Here is an 18,388-nt window from a genome sequence, read left to right on the forward strand (position 1 = left end):
GGGGGAGAATTTAATCCAGAGAATTAATGTTACAGAAGCGTATGGACCTTTTTTTTTTTTAAAGTAAATCAATGAAAGATTTAGGTATTCCGTGGAAATGTAAAGAGCAGTTACAAATCAAAAACCCAAGCTGATACTCTCCAAGTACTTAAATATTTTATGCTGTTGGGCAGGAAATTGACCAGGGAAATCAGTACAGATGTGCTGACTGATACGATGCCCCACCAGTTTTCATAACCAGGAGAATTGGATCATACTTTTTATTTCACATAGTAAAGTCTGAAGATATATATTTATGAGTATTAAATCATGAATAATCTTATTATCACCCACTTCGCTGATTTTAAAGTGCATAGCCAAGTGCACAGAAAAACAGTTATGACAAATAAGCACAAGCTTTTTTTCACATGCTCTACTTCATCTGTATTCTTTAAGCAAATATCTCTCCCAGTTCTGAATCACAGATTGACTTTAATCTGACCGCTGGGGTGTCTTAAGCAATGAAAAATCACTGATTTCTTCTGCCTGAAAAGCATCCATAAGTTTCTCTGTTTTATATGGTACATAAAATTCCAATCACATTTTAGCAGCACTTAATGTTCTTATGATGGAGAATAGCCCCTTATTGGAATTAACCTACTGAGATTTTCTTGACAGTGTGTGTTGCCATGGTTTGCATGAGGCATTTTTTTCATTTTTTTCAACTTGTGGTATAACCATTTAAATCCCAGAACCCTACTAGCACAGAGCAGCTGTTATGTTACTGTAAGTGCTGTGGCTAGGTTTCAGATTGGCGAGTTCAGATTAGACTCCTGCTACCTGCAGCCAAGAGGTATTAGTTCTTTGAGCATCCATGATCAAAACTCTGTATTAGTTAAAAATTAAGTAGGAAAGAAATATCAGCGTACAGAAAAGGGCTAGAGATGAGCAGAAGCCAAACCCTGTGTTTTAGACAGTCCTTGGGTACAGGATAACTCTGTCAAGTGGTTAGCATACTCTTGTTCTGAGTATTACATTTATACCATGTGCCACAGATCCAACAGGCGAGTCTGGCAGGCTAGACTTGTAATTTGTACAAGTTTAAATACAGAACTATGATTTCTTCTTTCTGTCAGGGTAGGGTGATAGCTACAAACCAGAAACCTCAGATGTTGACAAATACTTTAAAAAACAAACAAACAACAACAACAAAAAAAAAAAAACAAAAAACCCTTTCATTTCAATTTAGGTCTACAGTTCAGGCCTGTGTCAAGCAGCAGTCGCATATTTTAATTCTATCACTTTTTTTCTTCTTCTTTTTTTTTTTTTTTTTTTTTTTTTTTTTTTTTTTTTTTTTAGAATCAAGGTGCCAGTCTTAAAATCTCTATCCAGAATTGTGATAGAGAATGTATGGAGCCTGAAATAGCAAAGGAAGGCATCCTCATAACTTGCCAGAATGCAGAAAACATCCATTCAGCTTCAGAATGTACTGAAAAGCCACTACAAGCAAAAAATGGAAGTTTACAAACCTATTCTCAACACCATGCTCCTTGTGATAAGAGAGAAAGTTGTCACCAGCAAGTCTTCTGGGAACAAGGGAAGGATATTAGTAGTAATAGCAACAAATCAAAGAAAGACATTTCACCTTTTCCCTTATGGGACGCAGACTCTGTTCCTGATAAACAAGAAAGTTTATGTGCTGTTCTCTCTTCTGCAAAGCTGTGTGATGAGCCAAAGGAGGGAGGGCAAAGGTATGGTTTTGATTCGCATGACGGCAATGACAGAGATACTCTCTGCAGTGTATCATGTGATGAGTCTCTGTTTGAAGCTAATCCCAAGTCAGTTCTGGAATCTGGAGAACCTGGGTGCAAAGGAGATGCCGATTTATCTGCAGTGCATGACAAGCTCTGGAAACTTCTTCAAGAAGATGACTCAGACTATCAAATCCCATTTGAAAACTGGGGAATCACAAGTTTGGAGGTAAGGCTGACAGATACCAAAGTCACAGAACCGAACTCTGTGCAAGAGACCTGTTCTGATCATCCTTTGCCCTCAAATTTCATAGAACAGCAGGAACCTATTACAGAGCCACCTACTAGACAAAGAAGAGAGAAAGAAGACTGCACTGTCTCTAACGTCCTACTGAAAACAGATGAAGCATGTAACAGTGCATCCATAGAAAACTTTTCTCTTACACGAGTGGTAGAAGCAGATGGTTTATGTATCAGTTCTAGCACTGAATATAAAACAGAAACACCATCCACTTGTATTTCAGAAAATAGTATCTTAAATACAGAGGAGTGCTTTGAGCAGAAGCCAAATCAAACATTAATTGTCAATAATGGAGCCGTTCAAACGACTGTTTCTCGGGAAGGAAAGCTTACCATTCATAACACTTTCCAAACATGTGATACAGATTCTCAAAGATTAAAAAATGCTCAGAGTAGTAACTTAGCATGTGATAAACAAAACCCAGCTTACATGTCAGATAAGTCATGTTGGACAACTGGACAATTACCTCATACTGAGCGGAACATATCCTTGATAAATGAGAATATGACTGAGACCACAGATAAAGATGCTGGTAAAGACTGTCATTTTAAAGACTGTTACCTAGAAAGAAAAAAACTGGCATATTTCCCTGAGGAGAAAGTTATTTTCCCCAGTAATTCCTCTGTTGAAAATACCCATCAGTTTACACATGAAAAACACTCTTCTGTTAACACCATACATAGAAGTTATGAAAATAATTTACAAGAAAAAAGAAATCACTCAGAGTTGAATGCACAAAATGGCACTAATTGTAGCAGGTATCATCCTTCAAAAAATTATGACTCTCAAGATTTTCAAGTTGTTTCTAATACACAGAAATGTAGTTACACAATGAAATTGCCTAATTTCATTAAGACTCCTGAAACCATAACATGTAAGAATCTACCCCAAAATGTGCACCAAATGACAGAATTAGAAAAACAAGAAGTGATGTTCACTGCCTCTCCTGAGAGTCCCATTTTAACAGATTTCTTTGTAAAAGTGCCCAAATATGAACCAAGTAAACCAGGAAAAGAACAGAGAGCCATTTTCATAGGTGATGAACAAAGGGCTGAAACATCCTGTGACTCTGGAGTTAGGCATGTTTCCGAGAGTCAGCCTGCAGTTTCCCCTCATAACATGTCTGAACAACATCTATTTTTTGCTGACAACACCTTTAAGTTTGACGAAGAGTTAAAAACAGATTCTTTGAAAAGTCCCACGTATGCCTCTGGGAATGTAACGTCAGTGTCAGTTAGTACCCTGCTGCCTAGAAAGGTTCAGAATGAGTACTGCACAGTAGCAAAGGAAGATTGTAGAGACATCGGTAATCAGATGGATCTCCAGCAACAGGGTGTAAGAGAAACATCACCATTCATACCTGTAAGGCAGTCAGAGGGCTCTCTTAACAGCGTAGCAGCAATGGGGTGTTCTGGCACAGGAAGTCGCGTACAAACAGAATGCACACAAACCGCTGTCAAAGGAGATGAAAATTTGACTAAGTTGGAAGCTTTCTGCGAAGCATTGCAGGATCACATGCATAGGGTACCAGAAGAAAATAAGGAGGAAGCAATCTTGCGTGGAAATAAAGAAGAGATTCAAAGAACTACTGAATACAACCTGGATGCTGCTAAAATGAAGTCTCCTTTGCACGCTTTAATTAGCTCCAAGGCTCAGAGGCGGATTAGGAATAGTATCACTAAGCAGTCCTCTCCTGACTTGATCACTTCCAGCAAGCCGGCTGAGGTTGTTTGTTCAATTAAGTCTACTGAGCATAATAAAGACAAAGAAGTCATGACTTCAGAGACTGCACTAAGTGCTTTAGTTAACTTGCCAGCAGTTGATTCAGGGGACAACCGCTTTCTTCAAAGGCAGCCACCCTACAGCAGGACTCAGCCACACTCCTTAGCATTGGCCACATATGATCCGTTCTCAGTCAGCGTGGAAAGGCCAGAAAATCAAGAAGGGTCAAAGTCCTGCCAGACATCACCAACTGTTGCTGAGCCCATCAAATGTAAACACACAGCAAAGAGTGAGAACTTAGCTACTGGAGCAAAGAAGAAGTTACCACCAGCAACACTGTCGAAGAAACCCCGACTGGAGGAGAGAGGAAATGTCAGCAAGGATCCTAGCTGTGTTAGAAGTGAGGCAAACGTGATTCATAAAGAAAATAGAAAAGAGCAAAGGACACTAATTTTGAAAAAGGATAGCAAAGGTAAGAGAAAACTGATTGTCATTTCTGTCCTTTCCCATCCTTCTGACTCCAGTAGGAAGTTCAAATTTGTTAAACCCACTGCAAGCCTCCCTCAGTTGAAATCTTAGCAGTCAAAAGTGTCCTGCCCTCACTGATGTTATTTACAGTTCTGTGAACTTAATAACTACTGCTATCCTCATGCCACAGAGCTGGTACCTCCCTAGCATCCTTTTCCCTGCTGACAAATATATTTATTATTTTTTATCCTTTTTGAAAAGCCTACTTTTCACTTGTCTCTTCAAGTCAGTTTCCAGGGCTGTGTAGCAGGATGGTAGCACCTAACTGCACACAACACAGTGGCGGCAAGCCCAGTCCTAGCATGTCATTTCGTTCCTGCAGGGCGGTGTTCCCAGTTACGCTCCCACACTGCAGCTCCCAAATGCAATTACTCTCTCTTGGTTACCAAATGGTTTTACTGCTAGCAAAGTATTATTGTTACTTGTAGGGTGCCACTGATAAACAGAATGTTTTGCAGTCCTGTCTGATGACTGATGGCTGGTTCTGTATCCCTTTTCACCACGATTGGTCAGAAATGACACTGATGAAATTAGCATTATTAAACTGACATAAGAAGCACATAATTCAGATGAGAATTGGGTTGCTTGTCAGAGTCTCCAGGAGATTGCTAACGGATAAAATGCAGACAGGAGTAGTAGCAGCATAACAGCTCGACAGATGAGGTGTTTGTGGTTTCCATGGATACTTTGCAAGGGCCAAGGTCTTGTGTTCGCCTTCTGACATTGTCTTTTATGTTCACATCATAAAATAATTTTAAAGATAAGAGCAAGACTGAATAGTGACTAATGGTAGGCTAAACAGCTCTGAAGCTCTTCAGAGATTCAAATTATAGTGAAGTCTGGTCAGAGTTCAGTTTTCCAATCACATAGAAAGAGAAAAAAAAACAACTTTATTCAAAAATGTGTCCTTTGCAAGCATGCTTGTCTACAAGAAATGACTGTGAAAGGGAATAATGGGAGACAAGCTATACTGAGCAAGAAAAAGGACTGGACACGGTGAGAATTTGCTGTAGGTGTCTGCTATACACCTGCAGGCCCATCAGCAATAACTGAGAGCAGAGCTAAAGTGGAAATTACCAGAGAACCAAATGTGTGGGAGAAGGAGAGACACATTTCTTCAAAGTAGAACAAGCAAACTGCAACTACCGAGAAAAAATAGACCTTTTCCATGTATCTGAGCCTATACTTGAAAAATGTTGTCCATATTCAGGCTGAATTTTGTTCTCCTGCTTCTGTTCTGCTGCATTCTAGACTGAAGGGAATGTGTGTTTGTATTTTAGAGTGTTTGCATGGGCCTCTTCCCGGCATTACGGGGAGGTTGCCGTGGCTAGCCCGGTATGCACTCAGAGTGTGCTCCTGTGTATTTTTTTACCTCCAGGAGAAAGGGCTTTGTGGCTGAGGCAGGAAAACTGGAGCCTTTAGTTCTATTTCCAGTACTGTCGCATACTCGGTGCTGTTTTAGCCCTGATTCAGCAGGATTCTTAGGCCTAAGGACTTAAGTGGCTGCAAGTCAAACATAGCAACGAATTCCAGGTGCCTGACCCTTTGGGTCGGATTTAGCATTCCTTAGGCGTTAGGTGGGGAAAGTTAGACTGCTGGCAGGGGACCAGCGAGGAGATGTGTCATGCCAGCTCACTCAGAAGAGACTGGAGCGAGCCAACAAACAGCTTTAGCAGAGAGCCAGGTTATCGGGACCTTCCTGGACTGGGCAGGGTGCTTTATTTCTGGAACCTGAATAATTCTGCAATTTTCTCTGCACAGCGGTCAGTGTTAAGTAAAAGAACCATGTCCTGGGTCTGGAAAAGTAGGGACTTGCTTTAGAAGCAGGAAATTGATTCTTTGAAGTAAAGGCCACTGCCGTTACCAAATGCCATGTCATTGCTAGAGCAAATATCTAACCAGAGTGTGGATTCCTCCCTCCAGCTGTGTTTTAAAAGAAATGAAGCCATCGCTGCATCTTGAAAAACGTCTGATCCTGGCCATGTGCATTAGGTGTGCTCCAAGAACACCTCGGAGCCTGAGCATCTTCAGGGACTTGGAGTCATTTCTCTTAAAGGCCGTGATTAGATAAAAAATGCAACACATACAAGGATTCAGTTAATATGAACTCTGATCATGTAACTGTATGGTATACTGTACCATTTTGGTGTCTCTTTTTTAGCATCAAAGCCAGCTGATTCTTCAGTCAGAGCGAATGTGTTCACAGTAAGAAACAATGTTATTCTGATGTATTTTCAGACTAGAAATTCCCTTTGGTCCTGTTCCATAAATTCAGAATGTCTTTGCATTGAAAACATTTCCATTGGCTGGGTGGGGCACTGAATCAGTCTTTTAAAACCTCCGTATTTTAAAACCTTGGTTTTATCAGTAATGTCAGATTCACGTGAACAATATCTGCAAAATGTTCTGGGATTCCTTTAAACTGCCAAAACACTGTAATTATCTTCTAATCCTAAACTGTGGCTCTTCTGTTTCAAGCTCCCAAGCTGCTGAAGAAAATCCAAGCAGAGTTGTTCCCTGACTGCTCTGGAAATGTTAAGCTGTGCTGCCAGTTTGGAAACATTCATGGGGACTCCACCATTACATGGACTAAAGACTCCAAGTTACTAGCTCGACTGCAGAGAAAGTGAGTAAATGTTTCTGATGGGCTGCTAATTTCTGAACAGCAGTTGAGAAAATACTAAATGTGCCAGTAATTCACTCTTTAATGTAACAACATCAGTATGATAGGTGCAAAAAAAAAGTTAAAATAGGGTAATTAAGAAGTATTTTTCACACAGAGCATTAATATTTGTTACAGTTTGCATTCCATCACCTGCAATTCCTCTCAGCCCATTCATAACCAGTCTCATCCAACTTCCAAGTACAGTAAAAGATCATCTGAAGTTTCAACCTCAACACCCAGGCCAAATGATATAAACACGCCTGGTTAATATGTGGCGGGCTGTCTGCCCTTGTGTGGTGGTAGTGAATTGCTGAAACAACTAACATGCAATGTAGAGCTTGATGTGATCACTCCTTTGAACTTTATATTCCGTATCAAATGGAGCTTGAAGCTTGTTGGACTAAAAGATGGAGTTGCATTTAAGGAAAAATGATCTCTTCCCTCTGCCCAGCCAGTTAACCTGACTCTGAGTGACTAGAGGCAGGGCAATGAGAAGACTGGAAAACAAAAGCTTCCTAAGGCCTTTATCAGGGTCTTGTCCAGCTTCTCCTAAAACAACATCTTCATGGAACAAGTTATTTTCTTCCATTACAGTAATAACCTTCTTATAAAATAGCTCTTAAAATTTGTTTATAGTGCTTCAAAAATTAAGTTAACGTTTTCCAAAACAAAACAAAACAAAAATGTTTCTATCAGAAGGCACAATTTTGCAAAAATCAAAAATATTTATAGGAAGGCATCTGCCAAGATGCTATTTTAAGTTGAGAGGAAACATTGAATGAATTGGATAGACTACTCATATTATTCTGATTCTTGTTTTAACTACATTGATTTTGATTATTGCATTACCATATTGGTAATGGATATTACCACATCAATTTTTTTATTGTTATATAATATTATCTGCTAAGTAATGTTGCAGTGTTTCAATAAAGAAAAATATTTGGTAATATTTTGGTAACAAAATATTTGAATTTTTACTTCATGGGATAACATGCCATTGCTAAGTGTTTTCAGATATTCCCATGCAGAGTTTTTTCAAGTATTTTAAGTATCAACAAGAAGACACCCTTTATAACTTCTTGGAGATATACCCTATCTTACCATTACCATCATACTTTACATATTTGCCATGGCATGAATGGGAACTTTAGAATGCCTTTTGGTGTGATTCAATTCGTTTTATCTGGATTAAGTTGAAGTACTTTTCTCTCAGAATATAGTATGATCAGCTATTGTGAAACACTTAATAGGGTGAATGGTTCTAAATGGGGTGAAATGAAATATTTTCTCTACTTGCAGCATATGTGAACCGGTCTTGGCAGTGACAGGCAGAAATTCCAGGAAAAGATACATGGAAATATCTTTTAGAGGTATTAATGTGGAAAATTAATGTATTCTGTTCCAGTGCCCAGGATGACTCTCCTGTCTCTTTGGCGATAGCTAAAGCCAGTGACAAAGACCAAGGAATGTATTATTGCTGCTTGAATAATATATATGGAAAGATAACTGCGGAGTTTAATCTGACTTCTGAAGGTAAATCCTAGTTTATAATTTGAATTAATAACAACAATGGCAGTTTTCATTCATACTTCTTGAAAATCTCTTTGTTTCCTTGTAGTCCTGGAACATCTTTCAAGTTTTCAGAATTTTGAAGGTAAGTACACGCGTCTGGTTAATTGTGTGCTTAAATCTTTGTTCCTTCTTATTTTCAAATAGAACAAAAGATGGAAAAATATAACCAAAATAATTAGCAGTATTTTCACCCAAGATGTGTACCTTCTGATTTGGTGGTACAAACTATTTTCAAATCTTTTTACCACCCAGGTAAACTGGTCTACAGTTGCTTAACATTATTAGAAAGTTACTAAGAAGCTGCACTGTCTTTGTGAATTTGACCCAAGATATGATAGTGTGAGCTATAAGAAGCACTTCTGAACCCTCTTAATAAGAAAATGAGCAGATATACATAAACAGTTATAACGAACTGTGTTTGGTTAGGAAATGGCTAGGCTGTAGCGGTGCAATCAGTTTCAGTTGAGTCACCTAATTTGTACTAAATCATAATCCCTGTTTTTATCTCTTGTCCATTTATAGGATCATAACATAATTCAGGTTGGAAGGGACCCCAGAGGGTCATCTTCTGCTCAAAGCAGGGTTAACTGTGGGGTGAGACCAAGAGGCTTAAGGCTTTATGCAACAAGATCTTGAAAACATCTAGGGATGGAGACTGCACGGTATCTCTGTGCCACTGCTTGACTGTTCTTGTGAAAAAGTTTCTTCTTATATCCAGACTGAACATCTCTTGTTTCAATTTACATCAGTTGTCTGTCATCCTCTCACTATGCACCATTGTGCAGAGCTTCATGCCATCTTCTTGATAAACTTCATAGTTTCATGCACCAGCTGCTGTTAGGTTCCCTGAAGCCTTCTCTTTTCCAGGCTGAGCAAGCCCCATTCCCTCAGACTCTCTTCATATGCCAGGTGCTCCAGGTCCCTCATCATCTTGGTGGCCCACTGCTGAAAGTGGTTCGGTTGTTTGAATGTCTTTACTGTACTGGGGGCCCCAGACTAGATGCAGTGTTCCAGATATGGTCTCACTTCTCTTGATCTGCTGGCTGTCTTACTGTTGACACAGCCCTGGTGCAATTGGCCTTTGCTGCCAGGGTGCACTGGCAGCTCATATTCATTTGTGTCCCTAAGACTCCCAGCAGTGCCCTTTCAGCAGAGCTGTTCCCCAGCCAGGCTGTGCTGTTGCAAGAGGCTTTTCCTTCCCAGGTGCAGGACTTTCCATTTGCCCTAGTGGAATTTCATGAGGTTCCTGTTGGTCCAATCCTCCAGCCTATGCGGGTTCCCCTGAGCGACAGCCCTGCGCTAGAGCATGTTGTCTGTTCCCCCAGTTTGATGTCACCTGCAATTTTATGAGCAAACACTCCATTGCTTCTTCCAGGTCATTGGCAAAGATGTTAAAAGAGGACAAGGTGAAGATTGGACCCCTGTGGTACTCCGCTTGTTACATTAACCACTGCTTCCTGAGCCTGATGATCTCACCAGTTTTCTACTCATATGCTTATTCACTTGTCTAAACTGGATACAAGAATATCGTGAGACAGCTTCAAAAGCCTTGCTAAAGTCAAGTTAAATGACAGCCACTCCTCTTCACATCTCAACAGATCCAGTTATTTTATAACAGAAGGTCTGGCAGGATTTAACCCTTATCTTCCTCCTTCTCCTTCATGGTTCATAAATATGTTCCAAGACAATTCACTCTGTGTTTTTTTCCAGGGACTGAAGTGAGGCCAACCAGCCTCACTTCCAGTTCTCTACATTGTTCTTTTGGCCTTTTTTGAGGATGAGTGCAATGCTTGCTTTCCTCCAGTCACTAGGGTCCTCTCCTGACATCCATGACTTTTCAAATATTCAGAGGGTGGTCTTGAAAGGACATCAGCCTGTTCTGTCAACACGTGTATGCAGCCTGCCTGGTCTAATCCCTGACGTGATCCTCACACACTGGTGGTAGTTCTTCTCTTCCTTGAACACTTTCACTAAGCAGAGAGCTCTGAGAGGCCTCGCTGAGAATTCCAGCTGTATTTATGTCTCTGAACTAACCATCCCATTCAGTAATACGCCTTCAATTTACTTTTTCTGCCTTTTGTTACTGATGTAGCAGTTGCAGCTCTTTCCATTGCCCTTGATTGTTCCTCAGAAGTGTCAACTACAGGTGCTGTTGAATGCGACACTGGCAACTCAAGGGCTAGCAGAAACAGTTTTGCAATACACTTTTTCAAAGACAGTCCCATGGCCCTGCAATGAAGTCCATGCATTCACAACAGCTGGCGCTGCATATTTAATACCCTGCATTTATCACTGTGTGCTCAACACACAGTTGGATGCAGCATTTCAGCAGCTGCTGCATTTTCAGCTAGCTCTGAACGCACAGGCCTTTTTCTCTGTCTACAAGAGGTGCATTACGTTTACACAAAATCTGTGTTTCAGGGGAGACAAAACAATTTAAGGAATATTTTGTTTGTTTGAGATACTCATGTCCTTAGTGATTTCCAAATCACACAACAAAGTCATCACAATATAAATTCTAGTATGGGTTGAAAGAGGCCATACAGTTTGATTTCCACCAATACTGCTTGTTTTTGGGGAGCGGTGTGAATGCAGCTATTTACAACTCATGCTTGAATTCTCATGAGGATTAAGTACATTTACGAAGGTACAGGGCATGCAAATTGGAAAGCCTGTGCCTGATACTATCGAGGTGAAAGTTCATTAAAGAACTGAGGAATACTCAAAATTCAGATGTGTGATTGGGTTTTTAATTTCTTTAAATCATAGAGAAGCTGAGTTCTGGGCTTCAGCTGTAGTACCTCACCCCTTTTAGATTTCAATCTGAAACGCAGGGACCAGAACACCTCAAACATTTCACTGGACTACAGAATACAAGAGACATTTTGACAGTTACTCAGAAACTGTGGGAATCCCTCAAGCTGTTGAACACTGTGTTTTTGCTACTTATTTTTCCTTTTTGTAGTCAACTCTGTTATACCATCAAAGATAAAATCCACTTGAATTCATGGGAGTTTCATTGGTGAAATACCTTCATGTAGGGTAGAATGCTTTGTGCAGGGGGGTGGAGTGCACACCATGCCAGACTACTGATTTGAACTTGACTGACTAACTTCCCACTAATTTGATTCACTAGCACTTCACACACAGTAAACAGTGAAGCAGCATTGCATCACAGTACACAGAGACAGAGACACACAGTGCACAGAAAGCTGCTTTGGCAGAAAAAACTTGCTAGTTGTGTTTGAACACATGGTCTTTGCAAGTCACCTGCTGTGTAACTTTACTCCAAGAGCCAGACAGGCATTAAGATTTGGAATGCTTTCCCCATATGTTATCTTGTGTTTAATCACACTTGGCATATGTCTTGCTGTGCTGCAGCTAAAGATAGACAGTGCATCGCAAATTGGTTTATTTGAACCAATATCTGGACACACTGTATTAGTCAGGTTGTTCATTCAGTCAATTGATTCTTGTTCTTGAAGAATAAAATTAAAGACAGGTGTTCTCACATAGCAGTACTGTGTAACTTCTGATCTGCAGAGAATTGTAGGTGGAGTTAAGGAGCTTTCTGATTTATGTTCTCTGTGGTACTGTTGAAGTCCATGGTTAGGAATAAAACAAGTATTACTGTATCAATTTCTCTTGAATATAAAGATCACTCAAATCAATTACTCTCCAAATGACATTGACGTGGTCATCTGTAGAAATTTTAGAAATAGAAAGAATAGAAATCTTATTCAAAATCATGTAAGAAATAAAAATCCTGTTTTCTTCTGCCTTTGCTAATGAACCTGTTTTTAATTTGGTGCTTGGTGTGCCAGACTGTAAATAAATAAGTAGATCAGCATGCTAGTCTTCAGCACTGGAGCTTCTGTAGAGAATGTGGTTAGTACTAGGAGAGGCAAGTTTTCATTGTGGTCATACCAGAGAATGTCTGAGACCTCTTTCAGCTGAATGCCTGTATGAACAGGTTGACAGAATCTCTTCCTGAAAAGGTTCCAAGCTGAAAGTTAAAACGAGCTCTGGTTGTACCAGCAAAAGCCACCTTCTCCCCCCACCCCCCCTCATTCTTCTGGCTTTCCTGAAAAGAAAAGGAAGGCTAGCTTCAGGAGAATGTGATGTGCCTGGAACACAGTAGGCACAGAACTGTGTTCTACTCTTAAATTCATGTCTACATACACTGCTGCACATTAACTTTATTACGGTCTCTGTCTTCCCAAAACAGCAGAGTTGGACGGATCTCAGTATCCTCTCAATGCCTCTTTAGTTCTCAGCCGGCTTGACTTACTTCACATTCATTTGAAGCTCCAGTTTGCAACTACCCTTACAGTTTTTAAATATTTGTTATATTTTCCTCTAAGTTTTGTGATACTTTCTGTATTCTTGCCTTATGAAACTGAGCTGCCGCCTTTCTCTGTGTTAGCTTTAGACAATAGAGGCAACAAACTATGTTTAGAGGAGGGATGTCCCAGCCTCATATTAGCACAAGTGAGGACACAAGTTCTGCTTCCATAGAGCCTACTCTTTAATCCTCTATGGAGAGATACATTCATCCTCCCATGTCCATCCCTTTCCCTGTGACTGCAGAAAGATGTGTAGAACAAAGTGGCATTGTGTTTTAGGTGTGGAAGAAATTGAATTCATGCAGCTCATGTTCAGAGAAGATTTCATCAGTGACAGTTATTTTGGTGGGAACCTGCATGGAATAATAGCTACAGAAGAATTTCACTTTGGTGAAGGCATGCATCGGAAAGCTTTCCGGAGTAAAGTGATGCAAGGCCTTGTACCAGTGTTCAGCCCTGGCCATCCCTGCGTTCTCAAAGTGCACAATGCTATCACGTATGGGACCAAGAGTAAGGATGACCTAGTTCAGAAGAACTACAAACTAGCACTGCAGGTAAGATTCCTCAGTCCTTTGCAAGCAAGAATTGTGGGGAAAAGCTGTCTTGGAAATATTCAAACAGCTGACCTATTAAGTGTTTTGAATAATATTCCATATGGATATCTCTTTGTAATATAGGAATGCTATGTCCAAAATACTGCAAGAGAGTATGCGAAGATATATGCAGCTGAAGCTGAACCTTTGGAAGGCTTTGGAGAAGTACCAGAGTGAGTACCACGCATACACACACGTCTACGTGTGCCACACAGTCCTGTGCCTCACTTGCCCACCAATTGCTGGGGATGATTTCTAAAGAAGAAAGAGGAGTCCTGTGAACATTTGGAGTCATGACTCAGTAAATAATACTGTGTATCCAGGTGGTATGAGAGATTCCCTTTCCTTTAGAAAAAAGATAAGGAGTAGAGACAGTAAGTGGCAGAGATCTAGGAGTAAAAGGCCTGTTTATATTATAAATTTAGAGGAAATTATAGTCATGTTGGTGGAGAATATAATACTATTAATATCATCTAGTAAGAGCAGTAGGGAATAAGTCAGACCTTCCAACTTTCCCTTAAAAATGAAACCTTGAGAGAAATCATGATCACTCTGTAGCTGGTATGAAGTTACTTTTTTGGCAAGTTTTCTACGTAAAAGGAGGCTTGTCATGGAGTCATAGAATGGATTGGGTTGGAAGGGACCTCTAAAGATCATTTATCTCCAATCCCCCTACTGAGGGCAGGGACACCTCCCACTAGATCAATTTGCCCAAAGCCCCATCCAACCTGGCCTTGAATTCTTCTGGGGATGGGGCACCCACAGCCGCTCTGGGCAAACTGTGCCAGTGCCTCACCACCCACATATTAAAAAATTTCTTCCTTATATCTAATCTAAATCTACCCTCTTCTAGTTAAGCCAGAAAAGCTCAACTCTGATTCTAGATTTTCCCAGAGAATGGTCTATTTCATATCTGAAATTTTCCATTTCACAAATATGTGTACAGAATTATCTCTGCCCCTGAAGCTGGGAGATGACGCCTTGCAGATTTGGCAATAGAACTTTTTCAAAGGATTTGCTGTTCCAGTGTCAAACTACTGTGTAGAGTTGAAACTGCAATGGATGGTTGACATTCCATCTGCTTTGTTTCAAGGATAAGACCTACATGCTTGACAGCAGGCTAGATCTGTATCTCCTTTTAGATGATAAAAGGTCTGCTAAGCTGCAATGATTTACTGAAGAAAAAAAATAGAGTTGTGTTCTCAGCAGTGTCCATAAAAAAATCAAGTCAATTGGCTCGAGGATCCTATCCACAGACAGTTAAATAAAACATTTTAATGCCCTGACTCAAGCTGCAAAAAAACTAAGCCTTTGCTAACCAGATACAGTGTGCAGTTTTCTTATTGCAAATTATTTTCCTGTCTTTACTAAGTAGGATAATTGATATCCATGCTATTCACAGTGGCAGCCATTTTACGCAGAACTGAAAGGGAAGAGGAAGGCTGGACTAACTCCATTTGGATACTTTGTGTGCAGTGTGCATGCTCGGCATTGCTGTTTTATTTTCTTTGCAGCTCTTAGATAAAACTGTCAGTGTGATGTTGCTGGGTTTGTGAGGGAAAAAAGCAGACCAGAGCAAAAAAATGAAGCTGTTACGTAAGCCTTATAAAGGTAGCTATAGTCTTAGAACTGTTTCGTAGCGTTTTTCAGTGAGTATTTTTGTAATTATACAATAAAGTTTGAGCAAAAACCTTGTGGCTGTAACTGCTTCTACACAAAGGTTTCTCAAAAAAACGTAATTTCAGCAGTACTAAAAATGCAACCTCTGGAAAGGTTCCTTAAAGCAACCTTTTTGGCATTAGAAATAGTATTGGAGATGGCAGTGAAATCTTCAAGTGAAAATATTTGTGCAGGCCAGCCTCTTTTCTGGAAACATATTGTTCCTGGTAAAATTTCTTTTTTAGAGATTTCTCTAGGTGTGGGATATAACCATCTAATTTTAATACGAGAGAGAGAGCATGCACTCTACAAAAACGAAGTCTGGTGTAAATAGCAAGCACACAGAAGGTTAGATCTGGTTGCTTTATTCTAAGTAATTGGCTGGAAGACAGCAGCTAGCAGAGAAAAGAGATGATGTGCGCATACATGTTTTGGTTTGCTTTTTGATTTCAAAATTTCGGGGCTTGATTACTTTCTTCTAGCCTGTCCTTGTCAGAGCAAACTTTTATTTAAAGGAGCATTTTATAAGGGAAATAGAGCAAGGGAAAAGTCATCTGCCTTCTCCAGAGTTGGCTTTAAAGCTACAGCCTTAGCCCATCTATGCACATTTGACTATATAAGTGAGAAAAGGATAGAGAGAGCACTGCCATATAATGAGCAGCAGGCTGGCAGCTAGGCACTTATAAAGAGATAGGAAGGAGAGAGAAAGGGATTCTGTGGTCTTAATACCGCTTATGATATGCGCACAGTGGAGTTCTGCTAACACTTCTATTAACCCCTGACCCATTTCTTTTCCTTTAGTCTGGCTTTAAGAAAGCAAGCTACTAGAAACCTGTTTCACGTAAAACTGGTCACAGTCATCCCCCCATCTGTTCTGAGATAATGGCAGGAACACGTGTCAGCTAGCTGATAAAGTATGTTCATAAAGTAGTTGATAAAGTGACGAACTCCAGCTGAACGGCTTTCCAAAATTACCTCACAGCAGTATTAAATTCCACTCTAATATACACTGATGACGCTTTTTTGCATACTTCTAAGGTTTTAATTTTGGAGATTTATACTGTAATATTAGAATGTTGCCTAGTAAAAATGCTGAGTTATCCCAGTGTAAGCACAAGCAGAAGTAGTCTATCTGTGAGGTAAGGTACCACACTGCTTCTCCAGATAGCATTAGCTCTGGCAACCAAGAAGTTCATGTTGCCAGTGAAGCAAATCCTTCCTTCCAACCTATTGTCTTTCTCACCTTATATTCAGTCTTTCTCTCTGGGAAGACCCTGAAACTCCAAGCAACATTTTATTTGATTTTATTATTTTATTTGATTTATTTGATATTTTGTTATGATGCATCTTTAGATATAAAGGGACCTAGCTTGGATTTCTTTGTCTTTCTGGCTAAACTAGGTCTCCTGGTTTGGTTGACTTGGTTGCTGTTCATTTACTCTCTGAGATCACCGGCTAATTTGTCTATTTCTTACTCTTTCCTTGCCAGAGCTCAGCGTGTTTTATTATTTTTCACCCTTTCATTTCAGGATTATTCCTATTTTTCTTGTTCATCGCCCTGCTAATAACATCCCCTATGCAACAGTGGAGGAGGAGCTGATTGGGGAATTTGTGAAATACTCTGTCAGGGATGGCAAGGAAGTCAATTTCCTGAGGAGAGACTCAGAGGCTGGCCAGAAGTGCTGCACCTTCCAGCACTGGGTGTATGAGAAAACCAATGGGAGCTTGCTTGTCACTGACCTGCAAGGTGAGTTGTCTGAGGGGGAACAGTAAAATGGCTGTGCTCATTGTCAGATCCCATAGCTTCAGGGCTTCCAGGGACTTACTTCTGAGCAATGTTATTCTTGGTATTCTGTGGCTTATTGACAATGCTGAAAGTGCTCCTCCTGTATCCTTGTAATGGGCAGTCTCCAGCTGGGGACAGTACCCTGGCCCACAGCTAATAATATGGTTAGGGCATCTTTGCACATAGGTGTGCATACTGTGAATTGGTTTTGCTTAGGAGATCTTAGACTACACTACAGGGTTGCCTTATGCAGGATGTATGCAGAAGCAGTATTCCTGTGTTCATGTGGTTCATCTTGTGTCCTACCTGACAAATCTGCTTTCTGCTACTCAGGGTGTATTTATGGCTTGAGACTGTCAGTTTGGCAACTCTGGATCATGTTTCATGGAGCTGTGTATACATGCCATCACTCTCTCCATGAATAGATGTCCGATGCTCTTAAATCTCATGTCTTGTTAATCCCATACATGATATATTGTTTACCCTGCACCCCAGAAGCTCCAGAAGTTTGTGTCTCTCAGCCTTTTGGTTTGGCCTTCTTGGATGGTCTTACCAGGAATTCAGGAGCCTTCCAAGTGCACTAGAGAGTAGTCCGCAGCGTAGGGCTAAACTGTTAATGTATATCTCAACCATTCTGTGATTCTGTGATGAAAAAGTTAAGTGCCATAACCTCCAACAGCCCTTGTCATCCTACATTGCGCCTTATTGAAGTAGTGTGCCACTCTAATTCCCTCTCCATCAGCATGTTGCTGTTTGAGCCATTTAGCAGCAAGAAGTTGGGAGCAATGCTCAATCTGAATCTGTTATTCAAACAAGAATGTCTCATAACTGGAATTTTCAGTGAATGTTTATGCTGCCACAGTAAAGATATAGAGCTGTGTGTGGACCCAGAGGCATCACAGCAATACAACTACATAACAGTAACTCTACAAGATTAGTTTCATGAAAACCATCCCTCATGATTAAAAACAAACTGCTATACAAAACTTTTTATAATTCTTCAAATTGCAGTTTAAGCTACTATAGTGCCAGAGGAGGCAGACGAATTATTAAATGGGGCCATCAGATGTATTTTCACTGAAATCTTTTTCAGTATAATTTAGGCACTGAGACTTACTCTTTGCAAGTGCCTTTGGCAAAGCAAACAGAGAAGTAATACAAGTGTAGATTTTTCAGACAGTTCAAATAGCATGTGCTCTTTTTATAAAGAATCTCATGCAGGTCAGAGTGAAAAATATGAGAGAGAGAAAGGATATTTACTTTTCTAGCCTCTTTTGAGTGCACTGTATTTATGTGTGTGCGTTACCCTAGGGAACAGAAAGAAATGCACGAGTTCCCTACTGTGGTAGCAGCAGCAAACACATATTGACCTATGCAGTAGTATGACATTTATCTATTCAGCAGAGAAAGGGAATTTTTAACTAGCTTGAATCGTTGTAAGAAAATAGTTTGGAAAAGGGAAAAATAAATCTTACACTCTTAA

The 18,388-nt window shown here is 40.2% G+C and overlaps 1 protein-coding gene across 1 annotated transcript in view; it reads left to right on the top strand.

Moving 5' to 3' along the window:
• ALPK2 (alpha kinase 2) overlaps positions 1 to 18,388 on the top strand; it is a 40,466-nt gene that overhangs the window by 13,122 nt on the left and 8,956 nt on the right. The window contains exons 4-10 of the mRNA XM_032206759.1: positions 1,339 to 4,225; positions 6,760 to 6,907; positions 8,355 to 8,482; positions 8,568 to 8,603; positions 13,147 to 13,421; positions 13,545 to 13,633; positions 16,649 to 16,866. Of these exons, the coding sequence (XP_032062650.1) occupies positions 1,339 to 4,225; positions 6,760 to 6,907; positions 8,355 to 8,482; positions 8,568 to 8,603; positions 13,147 to 13,421; positions 13,545 to 13,633; positions 16,649 to 16,866 (3,781 nt within the window). The remainder of the gene's footprint in view (positions 1 to 1,338; positions 4,226 to 6,759; positions 6,908 to 8,354; positions 8,483 to 8,567; positions 8,604 to 13,146; positions 13,422 to 13,544; positions 13,634 to 16,648; positions 16,867 to 18,388) is intronic.

Source organism: Aythya fuligula, chromosome Z (assembly GCF_009819795.1).
Source record: "Aythya fuligula isolate bAytFul2 chromosome Z, bAytFul2.pri, whole genome shotgun sequence".
Lineage (NCBI taxonomy): Eukaryota > Metazoa > Chordata > Aves > Anseriformes > Anatidae > Aythya > Aythya fuligula.